This window comes from Motacilla alba, chromosome 1A (assembly GCF_015832195.1).
Source record: "Motacilla alba alba isolate MOTALB_02 chromosome 1A, Motacilla_alba_V1.0_pri, whole genome shotgun sequence".
NCBI lineage: Eukaryota > Metazoa > Chordata > Aves > Passeriformes > Motacillidae > Motacilla > Motacilla alba.
The window spans coordinates 65,925,616-65,941,123 of NC_052031.1; the positions used below are offsets into that span (position 1 = coordinate 65,925,616).

Sequence of the window (15,508 nt, forward strand, 5' to 3'; positions counted from 1 at the left end):
AACATTTCTTCCTTTTTTATAGGTTCAATGTTTTTAAATGTACATTTTAATGCTTCAATACATAAGTCATTGCTGGATACAAATTGGGGGATTTCTGAAGGCATTTGGAAAGGTAATAAAAAGAGAAGCATGAAAAGAGATGCAAGACCCTGCATTAAAGATTAGGATTGAAAGGAACTGGAAAGAAAGGGGGTCTATTAAAAGCCTACTGAAAATATTAGTGTGTATTAAGACATTCTGACAAATGCTTGTCTGAATACTGACAGCAGGACACTCAAATCATTTTAGGACAGTCTGTTTCCAAGCAGAATAATGAGAGGTAAAAGCAAGGGGAAAAAAAAAGAAAAGATAAGCCTTTGGCAAATAATTTATTTTCATTATTGTCACCATCAATTAGGACTCAGTCCTGCACCATTTAATTGTACTTTTGACATTGCCTCCTAAAAACATATTTCAGAAAATTAGGTAATATGTGATTAAGATAAATGTGTACTTAAATGAAATTTGCACTTTAATAAAAGGTTGTTCCCGCAGACTAAGTTTCAAGCTGGAAACCATTTTTCATCTTTTCAAAAATAAAAACTAAATAACAAAAATCAATATTCCCTGGGAATAAGACTCACACCTGTGAGAAGTTTATTCAAACTCCTTGCTGTCAATAGCTGGCTCCCATTTTAGGATTTAAGGGGATGTTCAAATTGGTTGGCCTGTGCAAATAGTTATTTGATTTAGTTGTTGAACCAAAAAATTAAACTCTGGTTTTTTTTTTCCAAAGACATGCCCAAAACATTGTTTTCAGTGTATTTGGTAAATAATAAAACTTCCATAGTTTCAGGGTAAGTTATTTGTTATCTTTTGGTTGGAACCAACATTAGTTCTGTAACCTTTTTTTCCAGATATATGCAATAGAAGCAAAGGACTAGATTCATAGAAGAGCCTAGGCATTACATTCAGAGATTTTTTTTCCCAGTTTCTACTCAAATGGAAAAGTGAAAATTCAAAATTCCTACCTGAAATATTTTCTTTCTGAATGAGAAGTGAAATAACACGTTAAACATTTCCAATGAAATCATTAGTTTTGCATTTCAATCTTTCAGCCGCTTTGTATTGCTCCTCAGTATTCACATCAAGCTTGCCTTATATGAGGCTATTATAATATTTCACATCAAAGCTTACTGTGTGAGGCTATTATAATTCCTCTGTGCTGCAGGCCAAATGTCCTGGTGGTCCTTAAAATTATGCCACATTAACTGCCTTGTAATAGCTGTATGCCAAGGTGCCATGTTAATGCCACAGGATTTTTCTCTAGGAACACGGTGGGGTTTTTTGCATTTGTGTTACAACATCAGATCCCTACTTAATTCTAAGACCTACAGATGTGATTTTTCTTTTCATTTACAAAGCAGTAGGATACATATCTCCCACTTCAGCCTTTAATTCCACTTCCCTTTTAGAGTGATGTAAAGAGGCCAAAATAATAGTGTGCAACACAACATATATTTTAACAGCATTTTCTCATTGTTTCATAATAAAACCAGTGCATTTGTTTAGTAAGTACTTCTATCAGTATTTCTACATGCCAGTAAAACAGTATAGTTCATTTTTAAAAAAAAGTAGTGGAGCTCAGCATCAATAGATTACTCCAGGCTTATAATTTTTTCCTGTTCCGGGGAAAAGACAAAGGGCTTAGGGAAAAAAACACCAACAAAGTGTAGTTCTCATTGTTTTAAATCTCAAAAATATTCAGTGAGTGCATCCCAAAGCCACAAATAATTTTTCATTGTTCGGTTAGACAAACGAACAATTTATGACTACATTCATTTTATGATGGCCTTCAGTTGTAGGTGAGCACATCCACTAAAATGAGCCAGGAACTAAGGATTTTCATCAGAAAGACACGGCCAGAACCAAGCTCCTAACCTCCCAGCTCAAGCTGAGCTTCAATCAACAACAAAAGACTTGTTCTCAGAACTACACAGAATGTGAACGTGACCTTGAATTTCTCACTGAGTCCTGAGCATCAGGGTTGAGCCCAGAAATGCTGTAGGTTTGTGTGAGGAGGCCTCTTTGTCTATTTTTATCCAGGTATTTTGCTGCCGGGCAGAGGTGCTGAGTTGGATTGCTGGAGACAGGCTGCATGCTGCCCTGCACAGTGAGACAGCAGCCGTGCCCTCTGCCTGCAATGCCTCGGGGCACTCCTGCCTTTGACACGGGTGGTTGTGGACGTGTCCACACGTGTGTGGAGCAGGGACTTGACCTTTCTGGCATGCAGGGAAACAAGAAAGCACAGAGATGGCCAGTACAGGCCAGTCCAACGGCATTAGGAGCAAGAATCTGGCTTGTAAGGAACAGTCAAAGGGCTCAGGACCTTCACAGAACTGCTACAGGGAGAAAGAATATCTGAAAGGATCCAATCATATCAACAGAAGGAAGAGAAGGATTTTTGAGTGTACCTCAAAATGAGTATGTAGGACTTATCAGAAGGAAAATAAAAATATAAACCAGCTACAAGAATATCACTTAAAATTCAAATTGGTCTAGTAGTGGTGGCAGTATATCCAGAGGACAGTTGGGGCAGCACTTACCTCTTATTATGTGGACTGGGATTTACAGTTGAGAGGTCCTGACTTTATTTTGGGCTTAATTCACAAAATCACAGAATGGCCTGGGTTGATAGGACCTCTGGAGATCATCTAGCCCAATTTCCCTGCTAAAGCAGGCGGCACAGGATCACATCAAGCTGGGTTTTAAATATCTCCAGAGGAGACCCACAGCCTCTCTGGACATCCTGTACCAGTGCTCTGTCACACTCAAAGTAAATAAATTTTTCCTCATATTCAGAGAGAACTGCCTGTGTTCCTGTTTGTGCCCTGTGCCTCTTATCCCATTGCTGTGCACCTCTGAGGAGGGTCTGGCCCATCCTCTTGACTGTATTCCTGATAGTCATGCAAATGGTGGCACAATATTCTACCTTGTCTTTTTCATTGCAGAGCAGTCCATCTGGACCAGCACTAGCAATAGTTTTGCTTCCTTTCCTCTTTGGAAATCCAACCAGGGCAGGCAGACTATCACATTAGGAGTCCCTCCATTCTGCCTTTGGCAGCAGGACGCACCATTGCCTTCACAGAAGGGAAGGAAAAACAAAAAAATTAATGCCAAGCCCAATATTGTTTCAGTCCCTTTTGGTATTTTATAGCCTGATTTGTTCAGTTTGGTATAGTACTGTTTATGTCCTGAAATCTGTGGTCTGAAACACAGGAATGCATGTTATGGAAGAATCCCCCCTGCTGCAGAATCTCAGCCTCTCCATTTCCAGGAGCTCAGAACAACATGACAAACTAATGCCAGGTTTGCATTAAGAGCACCTGGTTTTATTTAGGTCCTCCTGAAAATTAATTTTGGTCTTTTAAAATTGACTGGCTTCATTTCAGAAGCAGAGTTAAAGAACAAATATCATATTTTTTTCATGATATCTAAACTCAGGCCATATCAATAAAGTATTATGTGCATCTGAAAGGCTGGCAGAAGGAGGTAAGTGGAAGCTGGCAGCTGATGCTTTGGCTAGACAGACTTTTGTGCTTGGCTTGAACTCACTGATTTCAAAATGAGGCCCCATGCACCTGCTTGCCTGGAGCAGCTTATAGGATTGGGGTCAGAACTGCAGCTACCAGGGAAGCCTCTCCCTCAACCCTGCCTCCAGTTTTTTCTTATCATTGTCATGCTTATATCATGTTTAGCAGAACTAATGCAGACTGATCTCTCTAAACTATGTCATACTAGTGGAAGAAAAAAAAAACAACAATGCTTGTCTGCTCTCTGCTCTGTACTCTCTCTCTTTTTATTTATTATTATTGTTACTATTGTTTGTTTTTTTTAAATGATGACTCTGTGAGAATGCCAGACTTTTGGCAGATATGGCTGCTAATTCATATCTACTACCACTGAGAGACATGATCTGAATTTGTGATGTCTCTCTATTTATAATCCATTTGTTATCTTAATAAATATTTGTGATTTGTTTATCTGACACAGATGACATGTTTATTAATACAAACAAGCTTCGTGGTCATGATTCACATTGGTCTCTATTATTTTGGACTGTTTTCATTTGTCTGTAGGCAGCTCATTCTGTTTTATATATTCTGTCACAGTTGGTTGTGTTTTGCCTTTTTGTGCTGATCTCTGTAAAAAAAGCCCAAAATATCACATAAAGTTAAAATCTAATGAGAATGTATCCAAAATCACCCCTATATGACATCCATCCAGCAGTAATGTCAATGTCAAACAGAGTACAAACCTGAACAGATGGGTGTTATCACCTGTGCATATATGCAACAGGAATTTTTATACTAGTATCTCTTTCTTGCAAAAGTTTCATACCTATTCGGTGTTTTCTGGTGAGCAGCTCCTCCAAGCACACCCTTCCTCTCTCACCAGGTAACCAACTGACTCCAGCTCTCCCTGCTTTGGGGCATGTTCTCTTAACATGCCAACCCACTCTTTTATGGCTCCTATTGTTCTTATTAGTTACAGATGTGGCCTGTTGAAGTTAGGCCTTCTCCTCATTTTTGATTATTGGCCCAGCTGCAATTCCTTTAGGGGTAAGATTACTTTCTATCCCATCTCTATTCTATCCCCCCACAGATGGGAAGCTTTTAAACAAATCATAACTTAAGTCCTCAGCAAATATCTCTGACTCCTTTAGGATCCAGACCTATACACTCTTCAAGTCTTACAAAATGGACTTCAACCCAACTTTCAAGTTTTGACTCTTCCTTTTGACTGTACTCAGCATGTCTTTATAACAAATATTCAGCCATTCTCTTCAGCTTACTGAGAGAACATTGGGTACCTTTCTGCCTCTTTTTGCACGTTTACTTTTCTTCCACAACTTCCACAGCAGTCTTGCCTGCAGACCAAACACCAGCCTTCCCCTTGCCTCAGCTCTGCCCAGCACAGAGACGGAGGCCTGGGCCTCCTCAGTCCCTGCCTTCTGTCACTTCCACCAGCCTCCCTGAGTGTCATGCTGCCCAGTTCACAGCAGTTTTTGTTCCCCACCATCCAGCCACTGTTGCTGCTTGTGGCTCCTCAGCCCTCCCTCCCTCCAGGGACAAGACCCTTTGTCCTTTGCCATTTCTTGGCTTCCCAAGGTGAGCACTGCAGACAGTGCTGCAGAGGGAATGAGTGACTGAGCTGTTATCTCTGCAATGGATGGAACGACAAGGCAGTGCTGCTGTGAGCTGTGGGGATTGTTTTCCTTTTTTCATCTTTTAAAAATGAGTGTAGGGTTGTTTTAGAAGACACTTCTGCTCGCTATCTGAAAAGATCTGCTAGGCTGCTCTTACTTGAGAGGTGTACAAATAAGGTAGCCAGAAAACCAGTGGGAATTTCTCTCTGGACAAGGTAAATATTGTGAGTTTTCAGCTGCTTGCCTTATCACCAAATTGGCTTCAACCATTGCCAAAATTCCATCACTTGTGAAGAAATTCACAAGACTGAATGGTTTGCAGCAGAGCCTAACCTCACTTTAAGCTAATTCATGCAACACAAAAGCTAGACCTGCAAATGGTGATCCGCCACCATTTGTCCTATCTCCTGCTCTTTATGGGTCTCCTGTAGGTATGATATTTTATGAAAATCCCTTTGCTAGGATTTTCTTTTCCTGAGAAGCTGAAGGGCCTCAGCTTCAAGTGTAAACAATTTGTTATCTGCTGCTGTGGGATGCAGCAGGTGCTTCCTCCATTGGTCAGTGTGGGATGTTTCTGCTTGGTGGCCAATCCAGGAGGCAGCAGCTCTGGGACTCTCTGGGAGTCACAGAACTTTGTTATTCATTCCTTTCTATTCCTGTCTCGCCTTCTGATGAATCTCTCTCTCTGTTCTTTGTAGTCTAGTTACAGTGTGGTCTTTTTAAATGTAATATATATTATAATATAATAAACCAGCCTTCTGAAATGGAGTCAAGATCTCTCCTTCCCTTCAGCAAGTCCTAACTGCCCTGAAGACCCCCACAATAGTCTCCCAAACCAGAGGGGACTTTTGTGTCCTTTGCATGAGGCAGAGGTTCTGCCCTGTGGAGTCAGCTGCAGCTGTGGGGATGGTGGGTGGATGTCTGAAACAATTCTGCAGCATTCCTCAAATAAAAGTCTGGAGCAAGTTCTTTCAGTTTGGAGTTTTGTCTGTTCAGATGCTCCTTGAAATTCTTTCAGACACCAAAATAGAACACAGAAATACTTGTCACAAGACAGCATGTCTGAGCAGAAGGGATCCTGTCTACAAGCAGATTTGAAGACAAAGGCTGACCTGAGCAAAAGCCTGACCCCATAAATAATGAGCAAAGAGAAATAGGAGCACATCTCAGCAGCGCCCTCTTCAGCAAACGTTTGGGCTGCCTTTAGTTAGACCATGCTGCATAGCAGGGAGTCTGAGAGATTACCTCGAATGCCAAAAAACCCCAAAGACTCAAGTTTTTAGAAAATTACATCATTTAAAGAGATCAGTCCATTTATCTTGCTAAAAATAATATCATCAGGTGATTTGATCAGTCACCTTCAAGGAGAGAACAAACTTTAGGACTAAGGAGCTCTTTACCCTGGTAGAGAACAGCATAATTACTCATATCTGGAAAATAAAAAGGATAACTTAATATAAGAAAAATATTCCAACTTGTCAACAATGACAGAGATTAACCACAGTGACAAAACATCATGGAATGAGACAAATTCTCTTGCAACCTTTTGCTATCTTTCCAGTAATACCAGAAGCATTTCTGGAGATACATTTTTCTTAAAATCATGTTCCAAGCTGCATGAGATTATACAGTATGTAGCACATCAGGCCAGATGCTTTATTGATTTGCCCTGGCCTTAATTTCCCTGAGAAGTCAGCATCTGCTTACCCCTGTTATGAAACCTGGGCACAGAGCAAACAAGCCACACTGTCAAGGTGAAACAGGGCTGCAGTGAGGGTCTGGAATGAGAAAAGGCTCTTTCTGCTTCAGATGAGGATTGAGGAAAGGCAGGAGGAGTCCTCTGGTATCTTCTTCTTTAGCCCTGCAGCTAGAAGCCAGGTGTTATGGTCTGCAGTCTTACCTTCTTTGAGCAGAATTCTGCAACAAGGTGAACTTCCTTGTGTTGAGGCTGTTGAATTGTTAAGTCATAGTGATAGCACAGAATTAGAAGCAAAGGAAAAATGTCTTCTATATAACAAACATAAAGAGTTGAAATGTGGTAGGGACAAATGCTGCTTCTTCTGTCAAGGTCTTTGTTTGTTTTTTGTTTTTTTTTTCTCTTCAGTTAAGAGCTAAGCTGACATAAATATTTTAAACAGCTGCTCATCAGAAAAATGCTGTAATGTAGCCTGAGCTGAAATGCATCCTGCTCATGAATGTTTGTTGTTCTCTTGACAGTATTTGATATCTGCCATTACAGAAAAAACTTCTAGCTGGAGTATGAATTACACTTAACATTTCCTTTTATTTTTTATCTTTTTTTTTCCCTGTGTATCTTACACAAGGTCAGATCACATGAACTTGCCCCCTCTGAAATTTGGAGGAGCCAGTCAGATCATATTGGGAGAATCAAGCTCATATTCAGGGTTTTTTTTTCATTTTACTGCAGTATTTACAAAAGACTGAACAACTGTCAGCTCCAACAAAAACCTGACTGACTCCAAAGAAAATGTCTCTGTGTAGCTTTTGCTCTCTAGAATTAATCAATTAAGTGGTCAAAGCTTAATTTCATGAAAAAGGCAGAAGATAATGTAACATTTAGCAACATAAAAAGGGGAAGTGCAGTCTGAAGAGAGACCTTGATTCCTTTTAATTTGCAGTAAATAACAGAGGGCTGCAGTAGCATAGTTCAAATGCAGTCAAGATTTTAAAATGTGTCAAAACCACACATCTCAACCAAGGCTGGAATCCAGAATTTGTACCTTCTCCTGAGGAGCAGCTGTTTTAAATACTTACATTGCAGTGTAGCTGTGCTCAACTGAAGAGGAAAAAAACCCAACCAAAACTGAAAGAAACTGAAGTATTTGCCCTTACTACATCTCAGCTCTTTATGTTTAATTTATAAATTGGGGTGTCTCCCACTGCTTCTGGTTTTATGGTATCAAGATGAATTAACAATTCAAGAGCCACAACACAAGAGAGACAGAGAGATTTCACCTTGTTGCAGATGCCAGGACTGCAGACCACACCTGGCTTTTAGGTGCTGGACTAGAGGGTGCCAGAGAACCACTCCCACCTTTACTCAGTGCTCACTGATAGCAGAGGAAACACTGCTGTTGATTCCACTGTTTTCTAATTACAGGCACTGAGCAGTGTCCTGTGTGATTGTGGGCAACACTCTGCTCTTGTGTTAGCTTCATTTTATCCATCTGTTTAACGAGTGTCAGCAGATAGTGACTTGGCTTCGACTCAGGATGGTGAAACATCTCATTGATCCGAATAGTTTTGGATGCAGCCTCAAGTGAAAAAAAGCCTGAGTGAAAGAAGCATTCAGGACAAGCTTTTTTTTTATTCCTCTGCCATAAATTATGCATGAGAACATTATTATTGTCTTGAATCTATCCTCTATTTTGAGATTATTAATCTAATTCCTGCACAATTCTTTTTGGTCTGCAGCCTGTTTGCAAGCACTTATGAGACTCTTTACTTGAGCACCTGCTAACTTCCAGGTGAGACTGAAAATGCCCCCATCTTCCCCCAGCAATCGGAATGAAAGATGGAAATACAGGACCATGATTCTTGCATCCCTTACCTCCCATCTTTTACTCTAGTTCCGTAGGGTTTTATATGGTTTGTGCTATGCTTCCTTGTGTGTTCTCCTTAAGAACTTAGATCTGATGGGAAATATCAGCTGTGGGGATTTCACTTGCCTTCCTGACAAGAAAAAGGGGAGAAAATGTCTGATTTAATTAAGGTGAGTTGGCCAGCATTAGATGTGACTTTCTTTAAGTATCAAGGACTTGATCTTAAACACCAATAATCTTTGTTGTATTCTGTGTCCTTGTACACATCTTCCTAAATTCTCTTTCTCCTCAAAGACAATAGAAATGCAGGTCTTATAGAAGTACCAAAACCTTGTCATAAGCTTATGATAATGAAACCACAGAATCATAGCTGGGAACCTAAGCTATATGCCCTTCTTCTCCAACTGGAAGCACTTTGGATACTGAATTACCAGGGGTAAGTTTTTAATCTTGCAAGGCTAAGGCGTGGAAGGTGGAGGAAATTGGGATCAAGTGCAAGAAATGAGGAAAAGCCTGCCTGGGTTTGCTGGGATGACCTCCTGTCCAAGAGGAGATAGAGTGTAACTGAGAAGGGAATGCCTCAAACAGAATTTCAAATGGAAAAACATGGGAAGTCTCTACCTGTCAAAAAGGCTGGAGTGATTTGTCTGCATCAGGTTTCAGTGAGGTGTTGAAAATTACAGTGAGATTAGGACCTCTCAGAAAATGTTACAAGAACATTATGCAGTGAAAGTTTTTCTGCAGTTGAAACACTTCCTACCTTCCCTATCATGTATGCTTATTAGTATACCTTTATTTATGGATGAATTTTACTCTGAGTTAAATAGCCGAAGAAATATAAAATTAAATCATGTCGTATTAGACCTTTCCATTAAATCCTGGGGCTTGACTCATTTGCATTTTGTTGTGGATTTATAATGCATGCTTATTTTAATTACTACTGCTGCACTTTATTTGTAATTGTCTGTGCAATGCCCAAGCACCTTGCTAAGTGGATAAGGAAGCCACTTTATTCCATAAGAACATAATTAATCCATTATTATTCATTATTATTTTTTCTGGAATGGACTGAAAATAATCAGTACTTTGAAAAATACAATACCAACAAATTATCTGTGGCAAAAATAATTTAAACAGAATTCAGGCTCTCCTTATCTTCGCCATTGCTTCCTTCCAGATAATATCTCTCCTAAAGAGAGGAGCAGCAGCATTTAATGACCTGAAGTTTGTGCTAAATGCCAAAGATGTTTGAAATCAGAGATCTGTTGTGTTGTGTGTGTGTGGTGTCATCACACGTTTCTCCCCCCTCGTCCCTCCTGCAGCATCCTCTCTCCCCAGCTTGGCCTTGGACAAATCATTTAACCACTCTGTGTCTGCATTTCCCTTTTTCTGATGGCTACAATCCTACCATTCACCTTCTACCGAACAGCACTTCACCAGCATGCAGAGCTTTGCAAATGATGTGTGCTAGGTGTTGTGGCAGCATAATCAAACAGCCACAATGATGGTGGATAACAGAGGAGGCGTTTTCCAGCTATGCAGGATCTTCCTCACAGAGAGAAAGAAGACATTCACTTTCTGGTGATGTGCTTGCTGATTCCTCCTGGATGAACACTCCATCTTTACTGAATTTTCTTATTACAGAGGATTATGCAACTCTATTAACTCTTGAAGTTTTGCAAGGAAATCCTTGCACAGTCCCTCATGTTAGGCACAAAAGCATTCTGCTGCATTTCCTTTGGCATGTGCTCTCTTTAGAAACCTGGAAAGTCAGGGCTGGTTGTAGCCTTTTTGTCCACCAGTTACAACACCTGCACAGAAAACAGGTTTGTTCCTTATTCTCCTACTAATCTGCTTGGTTTTAGCTTACCAGCACATGGTTGTAGGTACCTGTTTAATTTATGACAAAGATTTATTAGTACAAATTAGGCTAGTAAGGCTGGTCAAGCAAATTAAAGGTGCAGAAACAGAGAGTGAATACATCAGGTTCACTCTGTGCAGTAAAAGTCACATCTGATAGGCATTGAAGCACCATGACACAAGACTTCCAAGCTGTTTTGCCCCAGCCCCAATCATCCAAATCAGGATTATTTTTTCTTTTTCTTCAGTATTTCCTTAAGAATACATGCCACGACCTGGCTGACTTTACCTGGATTGGCCGGTGTGATGTCTGTGACCCTTATTTCTTCATCTCTTTTATCCAGCTGAGCTGCAGAGGAACATGACGTCCACTGCAAAACCAGACCTCTGCACAGGGCTTGCCTTAAGATTTAAAAGAGTTCTACCAAATAAGCAATCTGTGCCTGAAGTCTCTCCTAACAATGCTCTGTGTGTGTGTGGGTGTGTGTGCATACCTGTATGAGTGTGCACGTAGCCACCCCTGTTTGTATTCCAGAATCTACTAATGCCTAAAGCATGTTAATTCCACTGCTGTCCCTGGACTCTGTTGCTGTGAGGCAAGACTGAAATACTGCTGTTCAGTCGTGCCTTTGAAAGCAGACAGCATACCAGCACAATTTCTCAAACCATCACTTCCATTCTTCCCCAAATATAGCTTAGGTGTTTTCCCCTCCTGTCTTCCTGTCTGTGCCTTTTTTCACATTCCCCTATAACCATCCCTCCCCTTGCTAAATAATGCCAGTTTCTGCTAAGTCAATCTCCTGTCATAAAACATTATTGACATACTAGGCAATGAGATGGAGGAACATTTCCCATGCAATTTTCCAAATAAAATCATGAATGTGTCAGATTTGAATGCTCATATGCTTAGAGTTCACTCTGGGGTCTTCCCCCAACACACAGGAGAAATGTAGCAATGTTGCATGATGCTCCAAAGCAACCTCTAAGTGCTTGCAAGAGAGCTGTGAATAGCAGTTCTGGTTTAGGAGAAGTCTGTGAACAGTTTCTAATCCTGGTGATTCTCTTTGCATCCGTTTCCATTCCTAAGGCTATCTGTGAACAGGAGAGATGGGAAATACACATTTCAGCTCATCTGAAACAGAGATTCTCTTTCACATTTCTTCTTTCCTCACTTCTTGAAATCCTTGCTACGGAGCAGGTCTTGCTGTTCTGAAAAGGCAAAATGAGAGTAGCTGTACAGTACTTGTAGAGTACTTGTACTGTGAGTCAAATCTACTGGCCTGCTTGTCTAAAACCTGACTGTTCGTGAGGCCTCCTGGATTTTCTGCCCTCACAATCATTGGATAGGAATTCACCCATTACAGAAACAACTTCATGGATCTACACAGAGGTTCCTGAAAGTATTTTTATTACCCTTAACCAGGTTGTTTACTGATGGATGTAATAAAAAGCACACAGATCGTCTTTCAGACTCAAGGCTGTAAGTTTGCAAATACTTATGGCTGTGGATAAAGAAGGGTTAAGGGAAGGTATTTCTTGAGAAATGAAGAAAACCTGCATGGAGTCTAACAGCAAAGGCCCTGCCTGCCAGCTCTCACAGCTATAGCACCTGCACCCCTAGCAAAACTCCGCAATAAGCCCTAGCTTTCTTCCAAAGAACCTAAAGGACACCAAAAATTCCAAGGAAGTTCCTTTAACATCCATTTTCCTCAGAAACCGCTTCCGAGAGATTTAACCCTGCATTCAGGTTACACGAAGGACGTTGAGGGGCTGGAGCAAGTCCAGAGAAGAGCAGTGAAGCTGGTGAAGGGTCTGGAGCTAAAGCCATGTGAGGAGTGAGGGAACTGGGGATGTTTAGCCTGGACAGGAGGAGGCTCAGGAGGGACCTTATCACTCCCTACAACTCCTTGTATCCCAGAATCCTTGACAGGAGGCTGTAGCGGGGTGGGGATCAGGCTCCTCTCCCAGGAAACCAGCGACACCGCAAGGGGAAATGACCTCAAGTTGCTCCAGGGGAGCTTTAGGTTGGATATTACAAAAAATTTCTTCACTGCAAGAGTAGTTAAGCATTGGCACAGCATTGGCTGCAGGGAAGTGTGGAAGTCCCAAAGCAGATATGGCTCTTAGTGCAATGCTTTAGGGGGCATGATGCTTTTCAGTCAAAGGTTGGACTTCATGATCTTGGAGAACATTTCCAACCTTAATGATTCTGTTTCTAACCAGGCGAGCTAAAACCAGGGACGTTATCAACACGACAGCTAAAACCAGACACAATTACTTAAGTCACTTTGGAAAAAAAGAACCGCAATAAATCGCCAAGCCACCCTGGATAACGAAAGCACAGCAAGACCCAGAAACACCACTCAGGGACTCGGAGAACACCGGGCACTGGAGGGGCTGCGAAGGGCTCCGCAGAGGGCTCGCCCCGGCACTGGCCGCTCCGCTCGGCAGCGCAGCCAGGCGGCACCGGCAGCGGGGCGCGGCCGGTTGGGCAGGGGCGGCAGCGATCGGTGCTGCCGAGGGACCGGCGGGACGGGACGCAGGGACGGACGGGGCGCGATTCCCGGTTCCCGGTTCCCGGCACACGCGGGACCCCCGCCCGCCGCCCCGGAGCCTCCCGCGCGTGCGCGGCGCGGCCGGGGGCGGGATCGCGCGGGGGCCCCTCCCGCCCGCTCTCGTTCCTGCCCGTCCGCGGGAGCGCGCGGCCGCCGGCGGCGCGGGGTGCGCGTGCCCGTGCGCGCGGGGCGGCGAGGCGCGCTCCCGCATCCCGCGCCGCTGCCGCCGGAGCGCCGGCGGGCGGGCGGGCGGGCGTGCGGGCGGCGGGGCCCGCGCCAGCGGCCGGGGCATGGAGAGCCTGCTGGAGAACCCGGTGCGCGCCGTGCTGTACCTGAAGGAGCTCACCGCCATCGTGCAGAACCAGCAGAGCCTCATCCATACCCAGCGCCAGCGCATCGACGAGCTGGAGCGGCGGCTGGACGAGCTGAGCACCGAGAACCGCAGCCTCCGCGGGCAGCAGCAGCAGCAGCCGGCCCCCGCCGAGCCGCCCGCGGCCCCCGCCGAGCCGCCCCAGGGTCCCCCGCCCGAGCAGCCCCCGCCGCCGCCGGGCCAGTCCGAGCCGCTTCAGCACCACCAACAGCTCCCGGCTCAGCCGCCGCCGCCCGCGGGCAAAGCGGCACCGGCGGGGCCCGGCGGCGGCGGGCGGGCTGCCGGCCACCAGCACCCCGCGGCGCAGCCCCACCAGCACCCCGCCGAGAAGGACGGCAGGGACAAGGGCTGCTGTGCCGCGCTGCTCCAGCACAAGACCCCCCAGGCCATCGGCAAAGGCGTCCTGAGCCGGAGAGCGGAGTAAGTGCAAAGGGGAGAGGGGGCGGGCAGGGGCGGCGGGAAGCGGGCGGGTAGCGGCTCTCTCCGGGCCCGCATCCAGCCGGGAACTGGGTTATACCCCCCTGCAGCCTCGCAAGGAGGGAGAGGCAGTGTGTGGGTGGGTGGGGAATCCCTCCCTCGATGCGTTCTCGGAGAGACCAGGCAGAGTGCAAAGAGGAGCCAGGATGCTGCTTCCAAGACGCATCAGCCTCCCGCTTCGCTGCGCTCATTCCTGTGGAGAAGTGTCTGAAGCCCGTTTGGAGCCCCTTGGGCAGCTCACCCGCGGTGCTCACACACGGCATCGTGCCCTCATTGTCTGTCAGAAATAAATAAGTCTGTGATCGACGATGAGTGCGGTTTAGCCCAGGCACGGAAAAACCTCGCAAAGCACAGCAGCGTTGTGGTCGCTTCTGCTTGCCTTAAGTTATCGGGTATCTGTCTAAAAAACCCATCCTCCCTGGAGTGAGCTGGGCTTTTCCTGCCCTCGCTGATGTAAGGGGCGCATTATATTGCACGTGATGTATACAGATGCTGTACTTGGGTTTGACATTTAGGGTGCTTATCGCCCTCGCGTGTGGGTTGTCTTTTTGTTTTTGGTGGTTTGTTGGGTTTGGGTTTTTTTTTTTTTTGGGGGGGGTGGGGTTTGGTGCGTGGCATCTGACACTGATCCAGCTCTCCAAAAGGACAAAGTATTTTTTGCTGGTCTCTCATCTTCAGGGAAGAAAGCTTGACTACTAGTACTGGATACTGAAATGTATTGGGTGTGCATGAATGTATAGTAAACAAGGATGAGCATTCCAGCACTATAGGTGGAAAGGGCCACTATTGAAGAGCAACATTCTCTTGGATTATGTATTCAGTATATGCCATCAGTTCACCAGCTGGTAATTACAGCTGCAGTCAGTATTGTAATTTCCTTTGTTTAGGCACTTGGAAAGCAGGGGGATGTTTTCTGGTTGAAAGCCAGAGTTAGTAAAGTTAGAAGGAGAAGGAGCATAGTTTCTGCTGTGGCTTCTTTTAGATAAGAAAGAAACTAACATAAGTAGTAAAACTAGATCAAACGTCCTTTCCTAGAATTGTCTCTATTCTCTCTGTTATAGTGATGTCAAAACAATTGAAGTGCACAACACACAACACATATGAAGCACACAAATGAAGTACACAAGCCCAAAACATCTTCCTTTTCTCCTTTGACAATTTAAATAAAGGGACCCTTCTCTCTCGTGTTTGTTTTGAATACACAAGCAGAACTACACCGTCGAGCTGGATTTTCCACTGGTGTAAGTGGAGTTACACCACTTCATAGCAGCTCGGCATCTATCATGTGATTCTGTGAAAATCAGTGAAGGTATTGCTATTGAAAGAAAGGCTACTAAAGGAGTAGGTACGGTCAAGGCATGCTTGAATCCCAAAAAGCATCTGCTTGCTTCTAAAATACTGCACCGTAAGACTCAATTTTTCAATCACAACTTAGAGGAAGTGAGTGGGCTCCTCAGAGTATTAATGCAGGTAGTAAGCCTTTGCAGGATCTGGC

General features: G+C 44.1%; 2 protein-coding genes across 5 annotated transcripts in view; one reads left to right on the top strand and one right to left on the bottom strand.

Moving 5' to 3' along the window:
• The window catches only part of WASHC1 (WASH complex subunit 1), a 59,517-nt gene extending 44,998 nt beyond the window's left edge, over positions 1 to 14,519 (bottom strand). The window contains exon 1 of the mRNA XM_038155630.1: positions 14,255 to 14,519. Coding sequence (XP_038011558.1) covers positions 14,255 to 14,276 — 22 coding nt within the window. The 5' untranslated portion in view covers positions 14,277 to 14,519. The remainder of the gene's footprint in view (positions 1 to 14,254) is intronic.
• IQSEC3 (IQ motif and Sec7 domain ArfGEF 3) overlaps positions 13,340 to 15,508 on the top strand; it is a 101,183-nt gene continuing 99,014 nt past the window's right edge. For all 4 annotated transcript variants that reach the window (XM_038155611.1, XM_038155614.1, XM_038155612.1 and 1 more), the window contains exon 1: positions 13,340 to 13,956. In XM_038155611.1, coding sequence (XP_038011539.1) covers positions 13,457 to 13,956 — 500 coding nt within the window. In that variant the 5' untranslated portion in view covers positions 13,340 to 13,456. The remainder of the gene's footprint in view (positions 13,957 to 15,508) is intronic.